This window comes from Lontra canadensis, unplaced genomic scaffold (genome assembly GCF_010015895.1).
Source record: "Lontra canadensis isolate GAN:19392208 unplaced genomic scaffold, GSC_riverotter_1.0 scaffold85, whole genome shotgun sequence".
Taxonomy (NCBI): Eukaryota; Metazoa; Chordata; class Mammalia; order Carnivora; family Mustelidae; genus Lontra; species Lontra canadensis.
The window spans coordinates 3,209,922-3,221,922 of NW_022631079.1; the positions used below are offsets into that span (position 1 = coordinate 3,209,922).

Below are 12,001 nucleotides of genomic sequence, written 5' to 3' on the forward strand. Positions count from 1 at the left end.
GGCTACAGTCAGAGCTCAAAAGTGTTCCCATCATTAGCATCAGAGGAGCTGGATAATTTGACCACAAGTAAGTGAAGTGAGCCTCTCTCTAACGGGGCCCCGGGGAGCACTACTGGCGGGTGCAGAACTAGCACGTGCGCAGCTGACGGTTCGGTGCCACAGGACACCCTGCCGAGGAAGCCTGCGAAGGCCATCTGCTGGGCGGGGGGAGGGAGGGGGCCTGAGAAACCAAGGGGCAAGAGGTGGAGAACTCATTCACCACACAGGCCCCAGAAGTACACGGGTCTGCTAAGAGTTACAGCAACTCCTTGTCGGAAGGTCAGGATGGGACGAGTCGCAGAGTTGCAGAGCTACGCTGGCCTGGGCAAGGGGCCTTTTGGGAAAGGTCCTTGCAGGTTGGGGTTCATCAGGGGTGGCTTGTTCCCATTCTTTAGTTTCTCTGAGTATGAAATGGTTTCTCAAACTCCTGCTTTGAAGTTGTCTGCAGTGACAATCATTTCTTTGTTTGGTAAACACGTCACTGTCAACAAGCTGAAATCTAACCCCCAGCCAGGGCCCTCACCCCCATTTACGCATCAAACTCCTGCAAGACCACAGGAAGCGGGATCAGGAAGTTAGGGGAAAGAAAGCCAGGAGTGCTGGAAAGCCCTGCTCTCCTAGCACAGGCTGCGAGCCTAAGCTCCTGTCGGCCTTCTGCGCCCAAGTCCGTGCATGTGCAGCAGAAATTCGGCTTTTCTTTCTCTTTATTCCAAAGCCTCCCCATGACCCGTGTCCCTAATTCACTTTCAGAACTTCCTTTTAGAAAAAGAGGCAATTCATAAAGTTGGGGCGAGCGTTCATTCAAGCTTACTTTGGTTCCATAGCAGGGTTGGTATTGTAAAGAAAAATGAACCAACCTTAAAGCTCTACAAGGGTCTGACACATCTGAGGGATTGTACCTTTCTTCGGACGTAGAATTCACATACTCCCTGACACAGAGGAGGGCCGCGTCCCTGCACATCTCTTTCAGGTCGCTGCCCGAAAAGCCATCCGTTTCCTGGGCAACTTCCAGCAGGTCCACGTGCCTGTCCACCTTCCACAGGGAGAAAGGAACATAAAAAGTGCTGCAGAGCATCGAGCCAAACACGCTTTTTTTTTTTTTAAAGATTTTATTTATTTGTTTGACAGAGATCACAAGTAGGCAGAGTGGCAGGTAGAGAGAGAGGAGGAAGCAGGCTCCCCCTGAGCAGAGAGCCCGATGCGGGGCTCGATCCCAGGACCCTGGAATCATGACCTGAGCCGAAGGCAGAGGCTTTAACACACTGAGCCACCCAGGTGCCCCCCAAACACGCTTCTTAAAGAATGCATGCTGGAATAGCACGGAATAACTTTCAGTTTCTAGTTTTTTCTTTAACCATAAAAGCTGGAATTTTGAAATCTAATTTTCGTTAACTGTCACTATGACTGGAACAGCAAAATACAGCCTTACCAGACACAGTGTACAGGGCTCAGGAAGACAGACACGCCAATGCTGTTGCGAGACGGTTTATTCTCTTCCTCTGAGAAGACTTCTCAAATGTGTACATCAGCAATCACACACAAACTACTCTACTGCTTGTAATCTTTGTGAAGGAGTACATGCACTACACATCTGTCCATGCACACTCAAGGGACTAATGGACACTGACGACTTCAGGACAATAGGCTACCAATGACAGAGACCACAGGAGACGGAAAGCAAAGCACGTGAAGAGTACCTTTTAAATCTGGGTGGTAGATGTAAGCTTATTAAGTGTATACACTTAAAATATATCTTAAATTAAATAACTACTTAAAAACATCTTCCAAATCATACTCTGAGATGTTAAAAATTAGACTTCCTCCCTTAAACAATCAACACCTCCACTCCATCTTTTGGCCACTCCCTTGGCCGCACTGTGTTCTAACCATTCACAAGCCTTGCACATGACACAGCGATCAAGTCACGAAGATGAACAAAGCTGGAAAAGAGAAGATCCCAGTCACTGCAGGAGCAAGAAGAACAGAGGCAATGCACCACAATGGTTAAGAGAAATGCTCCATCACTCCTTTGCTGTGTGGGCCTGGGCAATTTATTCTATCACTTCTCTGGGTTTCAGTTTCCCTAACTGTAAAATGGTAATACTATGTGCTCCTTAGATGGACGGAGGATTAAGTAAAACAAAGTGTATCTCACCACTATACTAAGCACATGGCAAATACTCTAAAAGCAACCCTTTTTACAAGATAATAGCTATCAGACAAACCACGAAGTCACAGGAACTGTTTTCATTAGGAAACTAGTAAGGCAGCTCCCAAGTTAAACAAGGTTTTGTGTCCCGGGAGCCACACTGACATACATCGAAGGACTCCTACGATAGCCGAGAGCATAGCACCCGCTATGCACAGTCGCCGCATGTACCGTGGAGGGAGCACACGCACGGCACTCTCAGTGGTTCACACACATTTAAATTCTCAAAACCAATCTATGAGACTGATGGCATTACCTCCGCTTTCCCAGTGAGAAATAACTAAGTAAGGCGTAGGGATGCTCAACCGTTATCTGCCCAAGGTCACCCAGCAAGGAGTGGTCAAGTAAGAATGTGGGGTCCTTGGGTCTGTCTCCAAAGCCCATGCCCGTGAACTACTCCTGCTGCGTTACGGAAAAGATCTAAACTCAGATTCGTTTGTAAAAGGGACACCCTGATGATCTCACTACAGAGACAGGGTATCCATTTTATTAGTCCTAATTCTTTTTATACTTGAAACTTAAAGCAAAAATCGCTACCCTGTTTTACATGAGTGAGTTGTGCTAAGGGACTATCAGTAAAGAGATGTGAAAGACTAGAAACAGTATCATTTGAGGCATCTTTTAACAAAACTACAATAATTTCTTTCAGATTCTAGTGAAGTAATGATATGCCTTCAGCATACAAATACCAGCTAGTGGGAAATAAAATGCTCCCATCTCGACAGTTATCCATAAAGCATTCAGAATTATTATGAATCATAAAACTGGAGACTAGTTCTTTGTGCTTTTAGAAACAGAATGCTAAAAATTCCTTACACCCATGGCAAATGCAATTCTAACCGAATTTCCAAAGATGCTGTTAAAAAAACAAAAAAAAGCAGAATATGTAATCAAAGTTCAGAAATAATGAGGAGTTTAAGTTAAATGTGAAAACGTTACAGCCTGTGTAAAGTATGGCTATCTCATGAGACAGAGCTTAAATTGCATCATTTATATTCTTCATCTCTATGTAAGTCATCCACATCATCTCTATCTGTATTAAACCACACAAGTTAACTTCTGGCAATACCATCCTTCGATACACTTTTTTTAATTAAATAGCTGTATTAACTTGAAGTCTCCAAAATTGTCTGCAACTACCTTCTAATACGTGATAAATTTCAAGCTGTAGCACAGCCATCCTAAATCAGAAGAACTCACCAAATTATATTATCTCTTTTGTTTTCTTCCCTGAACTGCTCAATGACGCCTATCTCTGTTAAAGGTTCACCAATTAAGTGTCTTTTATCTAAACAGCACTACAACTACACAATGTCTTTTTCTTTCTTTTTTTTTTTTAAAGATTTTATTTATTTATTTGACAGAGATCACAAGTAGGCAGAGAGGCAGGCAGAGAGAGAGAGGAAGGGAAGCAGGCTCCCTACTGAGCAAGAGCCCGATGTGTGCTCGATCCCAGGACCCTGAGATCATGACCTGAGCTGAAGGCAGAGGCTTAACCCACCGAGCCACCCAGGCGCCCCCACAATGTCTTTTTCAAAGTGGTTACCGAATATTCAGCTAAAAGGCAAATGTAATACTTCAGTTTCTTGCTCATACAGGAGTTCTTTACCCAAAACACATGGAAAGTATTAGGAATTCCCCAAAATGTACAAAATATTTCATGTACAAGTAGTTTTTAAGAAAAGACTACACAGCCTTTATCTCTTTTATTAAATGACTCTATCATCCCCACAATAGTAATCTCTTTCATTTGCTAGGTTCTTCAAACTTCTGCAAATAGCATATATGTTTTCTATGATTGGTTTTATTTTTTTAAAAGATTTTTTATTTATTTACTTGACAGACAGAGATCACAAGTAGGTGGAGAGGCAGGCAGAGAGAGAGAGGAGGAAGCAGGCTCCCTGCCAAGCAGAGAGCCCGACGCAGGGCTCGATCCCAGGACCCTGAGATCATGACTTGAGCTGAAGGCAGAGGCTCCAACCCACTGAGCCACCCAGGCGCCCCATCTATGATTGGTTTTAAAGAAAAAAATGAGCGGGATGCTACTGAAAGAGATGGGAGAAGACTGGAAGAACCACAAAGACATACCCGCTTTTGGACAAAGATTCAACATCAAAAAGATCTTAATTCTCTTGAATTATGATCCATTAAAAATACTAGTGTTTGTTTTTTCTTGAGTAAGACAAATTCTAAAATTCATACAGAAAAATCAGCAAAAATAGCCAGGAACTTTGGCTTGGGTGACAAGGGCAAAACCCAGACCATGGAAAATGTGGACAAACCCAACCTGACTGTTTCAACAAATAAACTGAAAGAAGGTGGAGAAGAGGGAGAGAGAGATGAAGAATAATCTATAGCCTACAGATTAAGAGACTGAAAAACTATCAAATAATCACAAATTATGAACTTTATATGGATCTTGAGTCAAAAAAAAAAAAACATTTTTGAGTAAAAAAAAAAACCCAACAAGCCATCTAGCAGAGAACAGAAAATCTGGACAAGATATTCAGTGATAATAAGGAATTACTGTCAATTTTTTGCAAGTGTAATAATGTTTATGAGGTCAAGTCAAAAAAGTTAAGAATTCTTCCTTTTAAATATACAACTAAAATAAACCTGGGAGGTGGGGAAGTAGGGGAGAGCTAGAGCAGAGTAAGTGACCCAAGGATGGAGGCAAACAACAGAAATATAAGAATTCCTCACTATGGGAATCTTTTTGACTTTTTTAGTTTGGCTACAGCAAGTTCAAACAGTGAGTTTATTTAATTATTATTATTATTATTTCTTAAGTAAGCCCTATGCCCAACGTGAAGCCTGAACTCCCGACCCCAAGATTAAGAGTCGTGTGCTCCGGCGCCTGAGCCAGCCAGGTGCCCCTCCCTCAAATAATGAGTTTAGATATGATGTTTAGGACAGTGAGGAATACGATGTTATTCAAAACTCAGAATCTATAAAGGGGGAAAATTCCCAGTAAATTAAAAAAGATAACCCAGGAAAAAATATTTTCAAATTTCAAAATTTTGAAACAAAAATCTCCCTAGGATATTAGAGTTCCTATAGATTAATAAGAACACTGCAATAGAAAAATGGGCAAAGCATATGAACAAGTATTTCACAGATAAGAATTCAAGTGGCTCCTAAACATACTCATTTCATCCCTAAAAGTACAATGAGATACACCACTTTCTACCTATCATGTTGGCACAAAGTTCCATAGCATTCTGTTGGCAAGGTTACAGGGGAAGAGATACTGTACTACTGCTGGTATGAGAGTAAATTAGCACAGACCATTTGGTAATAGCTACCAAAATTATAAATCATATCCTCTGATCTATCAATTCCTCTTCTGGAAAATCCACCCCACTAATAATCCTGCACAAGTGTGAAGAGACACGCGTACAAGGCATTTTATAAAGAGTGAAAGGCCAAAGTCAACCTGAATGTTCTTCAATATGGCACTGACTAAATAAATTACAGTATATCCATATAGTGGAATCCTATGCAATGCAAAAAAAAAAAACCAAAACAAAAAACCACACACAAACACACAAAACCAAAAACCAAAAACCAAAACCCAAAGAGAGAGAAAGAACAAAGATACAATATGCTAATATGGAGAGATCTCAAAGATGCATGAAAAAAGCAATGCAAAGAACAGCATACGCAGTTTATTAATATGATTTACGTAGAAAAGGGAAGAGGAATAATAGCATATTCTAAGTTGCCAGTATGGACACAATGCCATTTGAAAGGATACAGAAGAAATACAGGAAACGAAGCGAGATTCTTCCCTGAGTACCATACAATGTACTTACTCATTTTAATTCTGAAGGATGTGACCTTAAATATACAAACTATTAAAGATTTTGATTATACCTTCTTAAATCTAAATTCCAACTTTAAAAAATATTGCAATTAAATAAATTTTAAAAAATGCACACTGCTGTACAAAAATAAATGTATCTTATATAACTGGAGAACAGTCTGAAAGTATCAAAGAAGATGGTAATCTGTAGACGTGAAAACACAGGGCTTTTAAAAAAAGCAGACCGTCTTTGTTAAGTTCAAATGCACCAGGGTTACTGAGTTGCATGAACAGGCAACAGTTTTACAGCGATTTATGCCAAGTACAAAGCTGTTTATTCTCAGATCACTTTTTCAGTTTCTTCCAAAATGGTCTTATGAACATAAACATATTTATAGGATGGGGAAAACTGTAATTTTCTACTTACATTTTCATTTTTCAAGATGAGTTTCAGGATTGCTTCTCTTTGTTTTAGAGCCTAAAACCAGAATAATTTCCAGTTAGTACTAAAAAAAATTACAATCAACTAGTTCTCCTAACATTTCTTCTTTCATCTGTAAGCCATTTGACAATACCTACAGGAAATGACAGAAACTCTAAAGTATCAGCCTAAGCAAGGTCTAGGTTCTAGACTCTAATCGTCTGTGGTCAACCTACTGAATTCCCATCTTTTTATTCTGAATCCCCAGTGACTAGCACAATGTCTGGGAAATAATATGTTTGAGTGAGTGAATGAATACCCAGGATGACCGAAGTCTCTCCCCTGTAGCTCTGCATATCTCCTTCTATTTTTTATTCAGGAAACTTCTAAAAACTCAATGCTGTAGTAAAATCTTTACCACTACTTGGAAGATAGAGCAAGAATACCCTCTCAGTTTCTTCACTTCAACTGTAACTTCCACACTCGCTAATTTTTATTAGTGAATTTTTGTTTAGTGTTGACAGTACCTTTTTTTATATGCTGTCAACGCTGAACAAAAATTCACATACATTCTCCTGTACATCGTTTTATATTGGACTGCAAGAAGACATTCTATCAATGTAATCTTTGTCTTCAGAACCATCCAAGGAAATTTTCTTTAAAAATGTCCTGTCTTGCAAACAAAATAAAAGTGAAATTCTTGGTCGAGTCACACCAAGTTCATCCACAGCTGGCAGCAGCCTACCTTTCCCACCCTCCCTCCACCGGTTTTCCGGATGCACTAAGTGAACTACCCCCAGAGGTCATCATTAAACATGTGCTCCCACATCTTCTTGCCTTTGTTCATTCTGGCAGGAAGACCTTCCCTGCCTCACTTGCATATGAAATTCCTGCCCTCCCTCAAGGCCCAGCTGGAGTCTGTATAGTTCACTAACTACTCAGATAGGATTATTAGTTTTCATCATCATTTCAGGTTCTCACAGTTCTTTAAACTGTGTTCTTTATTTATGTGTCCGCCTTTCCTGCGTCAGAGTGGAGGACGGGGATCGAGCTCCTTCACCAGAGCCTGGCAGGTGCCCGACACAGAGACAGTGTCAACGCTTGTCAAACTCAATTTTAGAGTCTCCCACATCAAGTTAAAAAATTTCTTCACTGACTTCTTGGGTAGATTTCCTAACACAGTGGCTGACTTTGCTCATACCCTCAGAGGGGCCAGAAGCAGTAGCTACAGAAAATAACAGGTCAGAGCAATTAGAGGCCACAACCATCAATGCTAGGAATCCACGTTTACCATTGCAAACCAGCAAGCTGCAGAATACACAAGGAGACAGGGAGTTTTTACCTAGAGACTGTATTAGAACATTTTTATTTCAAGATCTGAAAGGAATGACAATGAGCATTCCTCTACACAGCTATACATGTAACATGCCGATCGCATGGCACACATGTTCACTTAACAACCCTGTTTCCTTCTTCAATAGAAAGGCCCATAAAATTCAAGAAGTGATGACTTTGTGAAAAATTACACAGTACGGTTAAGTTACAATCACTGACCTGAGAGTATTTCTTAATGAAAAAAAATGTAAGTACTAGAAAGGAGCACTGGCTGAAGACCGCCCTCACACCTACATTAAGTTAAAGTGTAATACCTCACCCACTGGTTAACCATTGGCCCTATCAGAGGAAAGCCCCCACTACGATTGCCAATAATGAATTAGATCAATGGCAGTCCTTCCAGTCAGCCTTCTGAAGGGAGCCATTCTTTAACGCCAGTGCCCCTAATTTCATCCTGCGCTAAACCAAAACTGTAGTCCAGGTTTTCCACGTGCCTTACCAGATGATTTGCTATACTCTAAAGAAAATCACAAAAGCAGCTAAAGAAACCTGGGGTAATTATATACTTTGAAGAGAAGCAAGCAATACTCATCTTAGGAAAGTATGAAAGAAGGAAGACGAAGTGGAGAGGACAAATAAACAGTTACAGGGCTTCTTGACCCGTTCCTTTCCTGCCTGTCATAAATATAAGTCTGATTAAAAAGAAACATTCCGGGGCACCTGGGTGGCTCAGTGGGTTAAGCCGCTGCCTTCAGCTCAGGTCATGATCTCAGGGTCCTGGGATCGAGTCCCGCATCGGGCTCTCTGCTCAGCAGGGAGCCTGCTTCCCTCTCTCTCTCTCTCTCTCTGCCTGCCTCTCTGTCTACTTGTGATCTCTCTCTGTCAAATCAATAAATAAAAAATCTTAAAAAAAAAAAAAAAAGAAACATTCCTTTCCTGTAAAAAGCTGAATATTTAACTGGGCATAACATCAATCAAAAGCACTCACGGGCTGGTTGATATGAAATCTCGTGGGCATTCTTCTCATGATGGCTGAGTCAAGATCCTGAGGACGGTTAGTAGCTCCCATCACGATGACCTAGACAAATAAAGAAAACACAAGACACTGTATTAAATATACCAGTAATGCTCCTTTTAGGATATTATTACGAGGGCTTAGAAGATACAAAAATTAAGAAGTATTTAAATCTTCTATAAGAAATTACTTTAATCCACTATTACTCAAAAATTTATAAATACAAATCGAAATTAATCCTAAAGAGAGCAAATCATGGCCAAACTGGTAAGACTGATGCATTTCACCAGCCTTTTTGTAATTAAAATAACATACTGTCCAGTTAACAAAGAATTATAAAGATTTAAAGTAAAAAAGGTTGTATTCTATAATAGATGGTTGCTCTACGGCTGCATGATGAATAATTAAAAGCCACGTATGGTACAGCTTGGGAACCCATACAGGGACGATACTTCAAGGCTGCTGATAATAATATAAAGGAATCATTTGCTCTGAGTCTAAGGATTCTGGCGGTAGGAAGAGAGAGCATGTACTTTTCCCTCTGGGTTTCACATCACCACTTCATGGGCGTGTCAGCACTGCTGGTGACACCTTCTCAAAGCTGTAACACAACCACCAACAATCATACTTTCAACAAGGGCAAGAGAAGAAGAGTAAACATCGAACAAGGGCAAAGATCAAAATGCTGGGTAGATGGGGCGCCTGGGTGGCTCAGTGGGTTAAAGCCTCTGCCTTCAGCTCAGGTCATGATCCCAGGGTCCTGGGATGGAGCCCAACATCGGGCTCTCTGCTAAGCAGGGAGCCTGCTTCCTCCTCTCTCTCTGCCTGCCTCTCTGCCTACTTGTGATCTCTGTCAAATAAATAAATAAAATCTTAAAAAAAAAAAAAAATGCTGGGTAGAATTAAAAAAAAAAAAAAAGAAAAAAGAATGGGCGCCTGGCTGGCTTAGTCAGTGAATGTACAATTCTTGATCTTGGGGTCATGTGTTCCCTACCCAATGTGTAGAGATTATTAAAAATAAATAAACAAACAAACTTAAAAAAAAGGAAGAAAAGAAAATGCAGGTGACCCTGCCAATCTCTGGGTCTGTACCATTTTATTTATAAAAGATGTGGACATGAAAAATCAACACAAATAAAGACAAAATATCCCAAACAAGTTAATTTCTGAAAGGCTTCAAAATTACCAATACCATTGGTATTTCTGTATAACCCAACAGTGGCCCACATCTGCTACCCAAAATGAAATTTACTGTTATCCTAATGAAAACTTTTCTTTAATATAATTTTATTTCAGCCTAAGAGGTTTTAGATTTCTGAAATAATCTAACTCCAGAACATGTTGAAAGATTCACTAAATCTTATATTCTATTTCTACTCTTCATATTTAATGACATTCAAGAGCCAAATTATTTTCAGTTTAACTGTGAGAGGTTGCCACCTAGAGGGAAAAAATGTAAATACAAACATATATTCGAGAAATGTTAGTTCCAAAATATAATGTAATTTTGTATTTAAGTTGTCCTAAAATAAAAATATTAATGCTCTTAATTATTTTCCAAATTTATTGACTTTCCACACCCTGTAGAATAAGGTAAAATTTCTATGAAATCTAAAACGAAGAAGTCTTTTCTTTTTTTTTAAAGTAGGATCCATGCCCACCATAAAGCCCAACTTGGGGCTTGAACTCACGCCCCTGAGATCGAGACCTGGGCTGAGATCAAGAGTCCACCACTTAACTGACATAGCCACCCAGGCACCATGAGCAAAAGAGGGGCGCCTTGGTGGATCACGCCTCGGTGGCTCAGTGGGTTAAGCGTCTGCCTTCAGCTGGGGTCATGATCCTGGGGTCCTGGGATCGAGCCCCACGTTAGGCTCCCTGCTCAATGGGAAGCCTGCTTCTCCCTATGCCCCTGCTTGTGTTCTCTCTTGCTCTCTGTCAAATAAATAAATAAATAAAATCTTAAAAAAAAAAAAAAGATCAAAAGAACTGCATAAGATAAAGAATGAATACAGGTACATTTTGAGATAGAGCATATATTAAGTGTTACAGGAGATTCAAAGTGGGAAGCTTGTGGAAGACTGGCCGTATCGGATTGCAGAGAACCACAAAAGACATTGTGGCTGAGGCAGAACTTTAAAAAACCTGAACATTGGGGTATTTTGAGAAACATTCTAGGTGAGCAAACAGCCTAAAACAAAAAATAAAAGCCAGTATGGAAGACAGGATGCTAAAAATTAGGATCAAGGAATTTAGGCCCCTGGGTGGCTCAGTGGGTTAAGCCATTGCCTTTGGTTCAGGTCATGATCCCAGGGCTCCGGGATCGAGTCCCACCATTGGGCTCCTTGCTCAGCAGGGAGCCTGCTTCCCTCTCTCTGCCTCTGCCTGCTTCTGCGCATGCTCTCTCTCTGACAAACGAATAAATAAAATCTTTAAAAAAAAAAAAAAAGGTGCCCCAGGTATGTAGGTGCTCCATATAAAAATCTAGCACAACATGGTGTAATAAATACCTAAAGGATGAAAACAGATATTTATGATGATTAAAAAAAGCTAGAGTGATTCAAACTACCTGTTTCACTTACAGAAGCTGTTTGAAGGAGTGATTATAAGAGGTCAAAACAGATAAACTATACACAATGCATTAACTCTAGGGCAAATAAGCTAAAATTCAAAATGGGAAGAAACAGTAATTTTATAGTATTTAAGCAGAAAAATTAGCGCTTTAGTAGACTTTTTACAATCTTTCTTTTATGTGTCACATCTCTGCAGATGAAGAACATGTCATCAATTAACCTGAATTTCCAGAGCCGGTGACAGGTTGACCTGGGCCGCTCAACAATTTTTGTTTCGACTGTGGAATATCATACACACAAGAAAAAGCAGGGGTACTGGGCTGGATCCATAATCACAGAATAGAAGATCTTAAAGAAAAGCTAACTTGTTCATATGAAAGAATATGTCTAAAACCAATATTCAAGTTAACAACATCAATTTTAATCCCCTCAACACACAGAAAAGGTTAAAAAAAAAAGTTACTAGAGTTTAACAAAAGCCACAGCTTTACTTGCTCCTACAAATACAGACTTATCACAATGAAAAAACTGAATACTATCAATGTAATGAAGAATTATGGTTCTGAAAGCTCAGTTTTAAGTTGTAGCATATCAGCACCATGCT

The 12,001-nt window shown here is 40.0% G+C and overlaps 1 protein-coding gene across 4 annotated transcripts in view; it reads right to left on the reverse strand.

Moving 5' to 3' along the window:
• Positions 1-12,001, reverse strand: part of ATAD1 (ATPase family AAA domain containing 1) — a 46,528-nt gene that overhangs the window by 2,096 nt on the left and 32,431 nt on the right. For 3 of the 4 annotated variants that reach the window (XM_032883026.1, XM_032883024.1, XM_032883025.1), the window contains 3 exons: positions 8,798-8,887; positions 6,481-6,531; positions 939-1,075 (listed from right to left, as the gene is read on the reverse strand). In XM_032883026.1, the coding sequence (XP_032738917.1) occupies positions 939-1,075; positions 6,481-6,531; positions 8,798-8,887 (278 nt within the window). The remainder of the gene's footprint in view (positions 1-938; positions 1,076-6,480; positions 6,532-8,797; positions 8,888-12,001) is intronic. The other variant, XM_032883027.1, reaches the window with a different exon arrangement.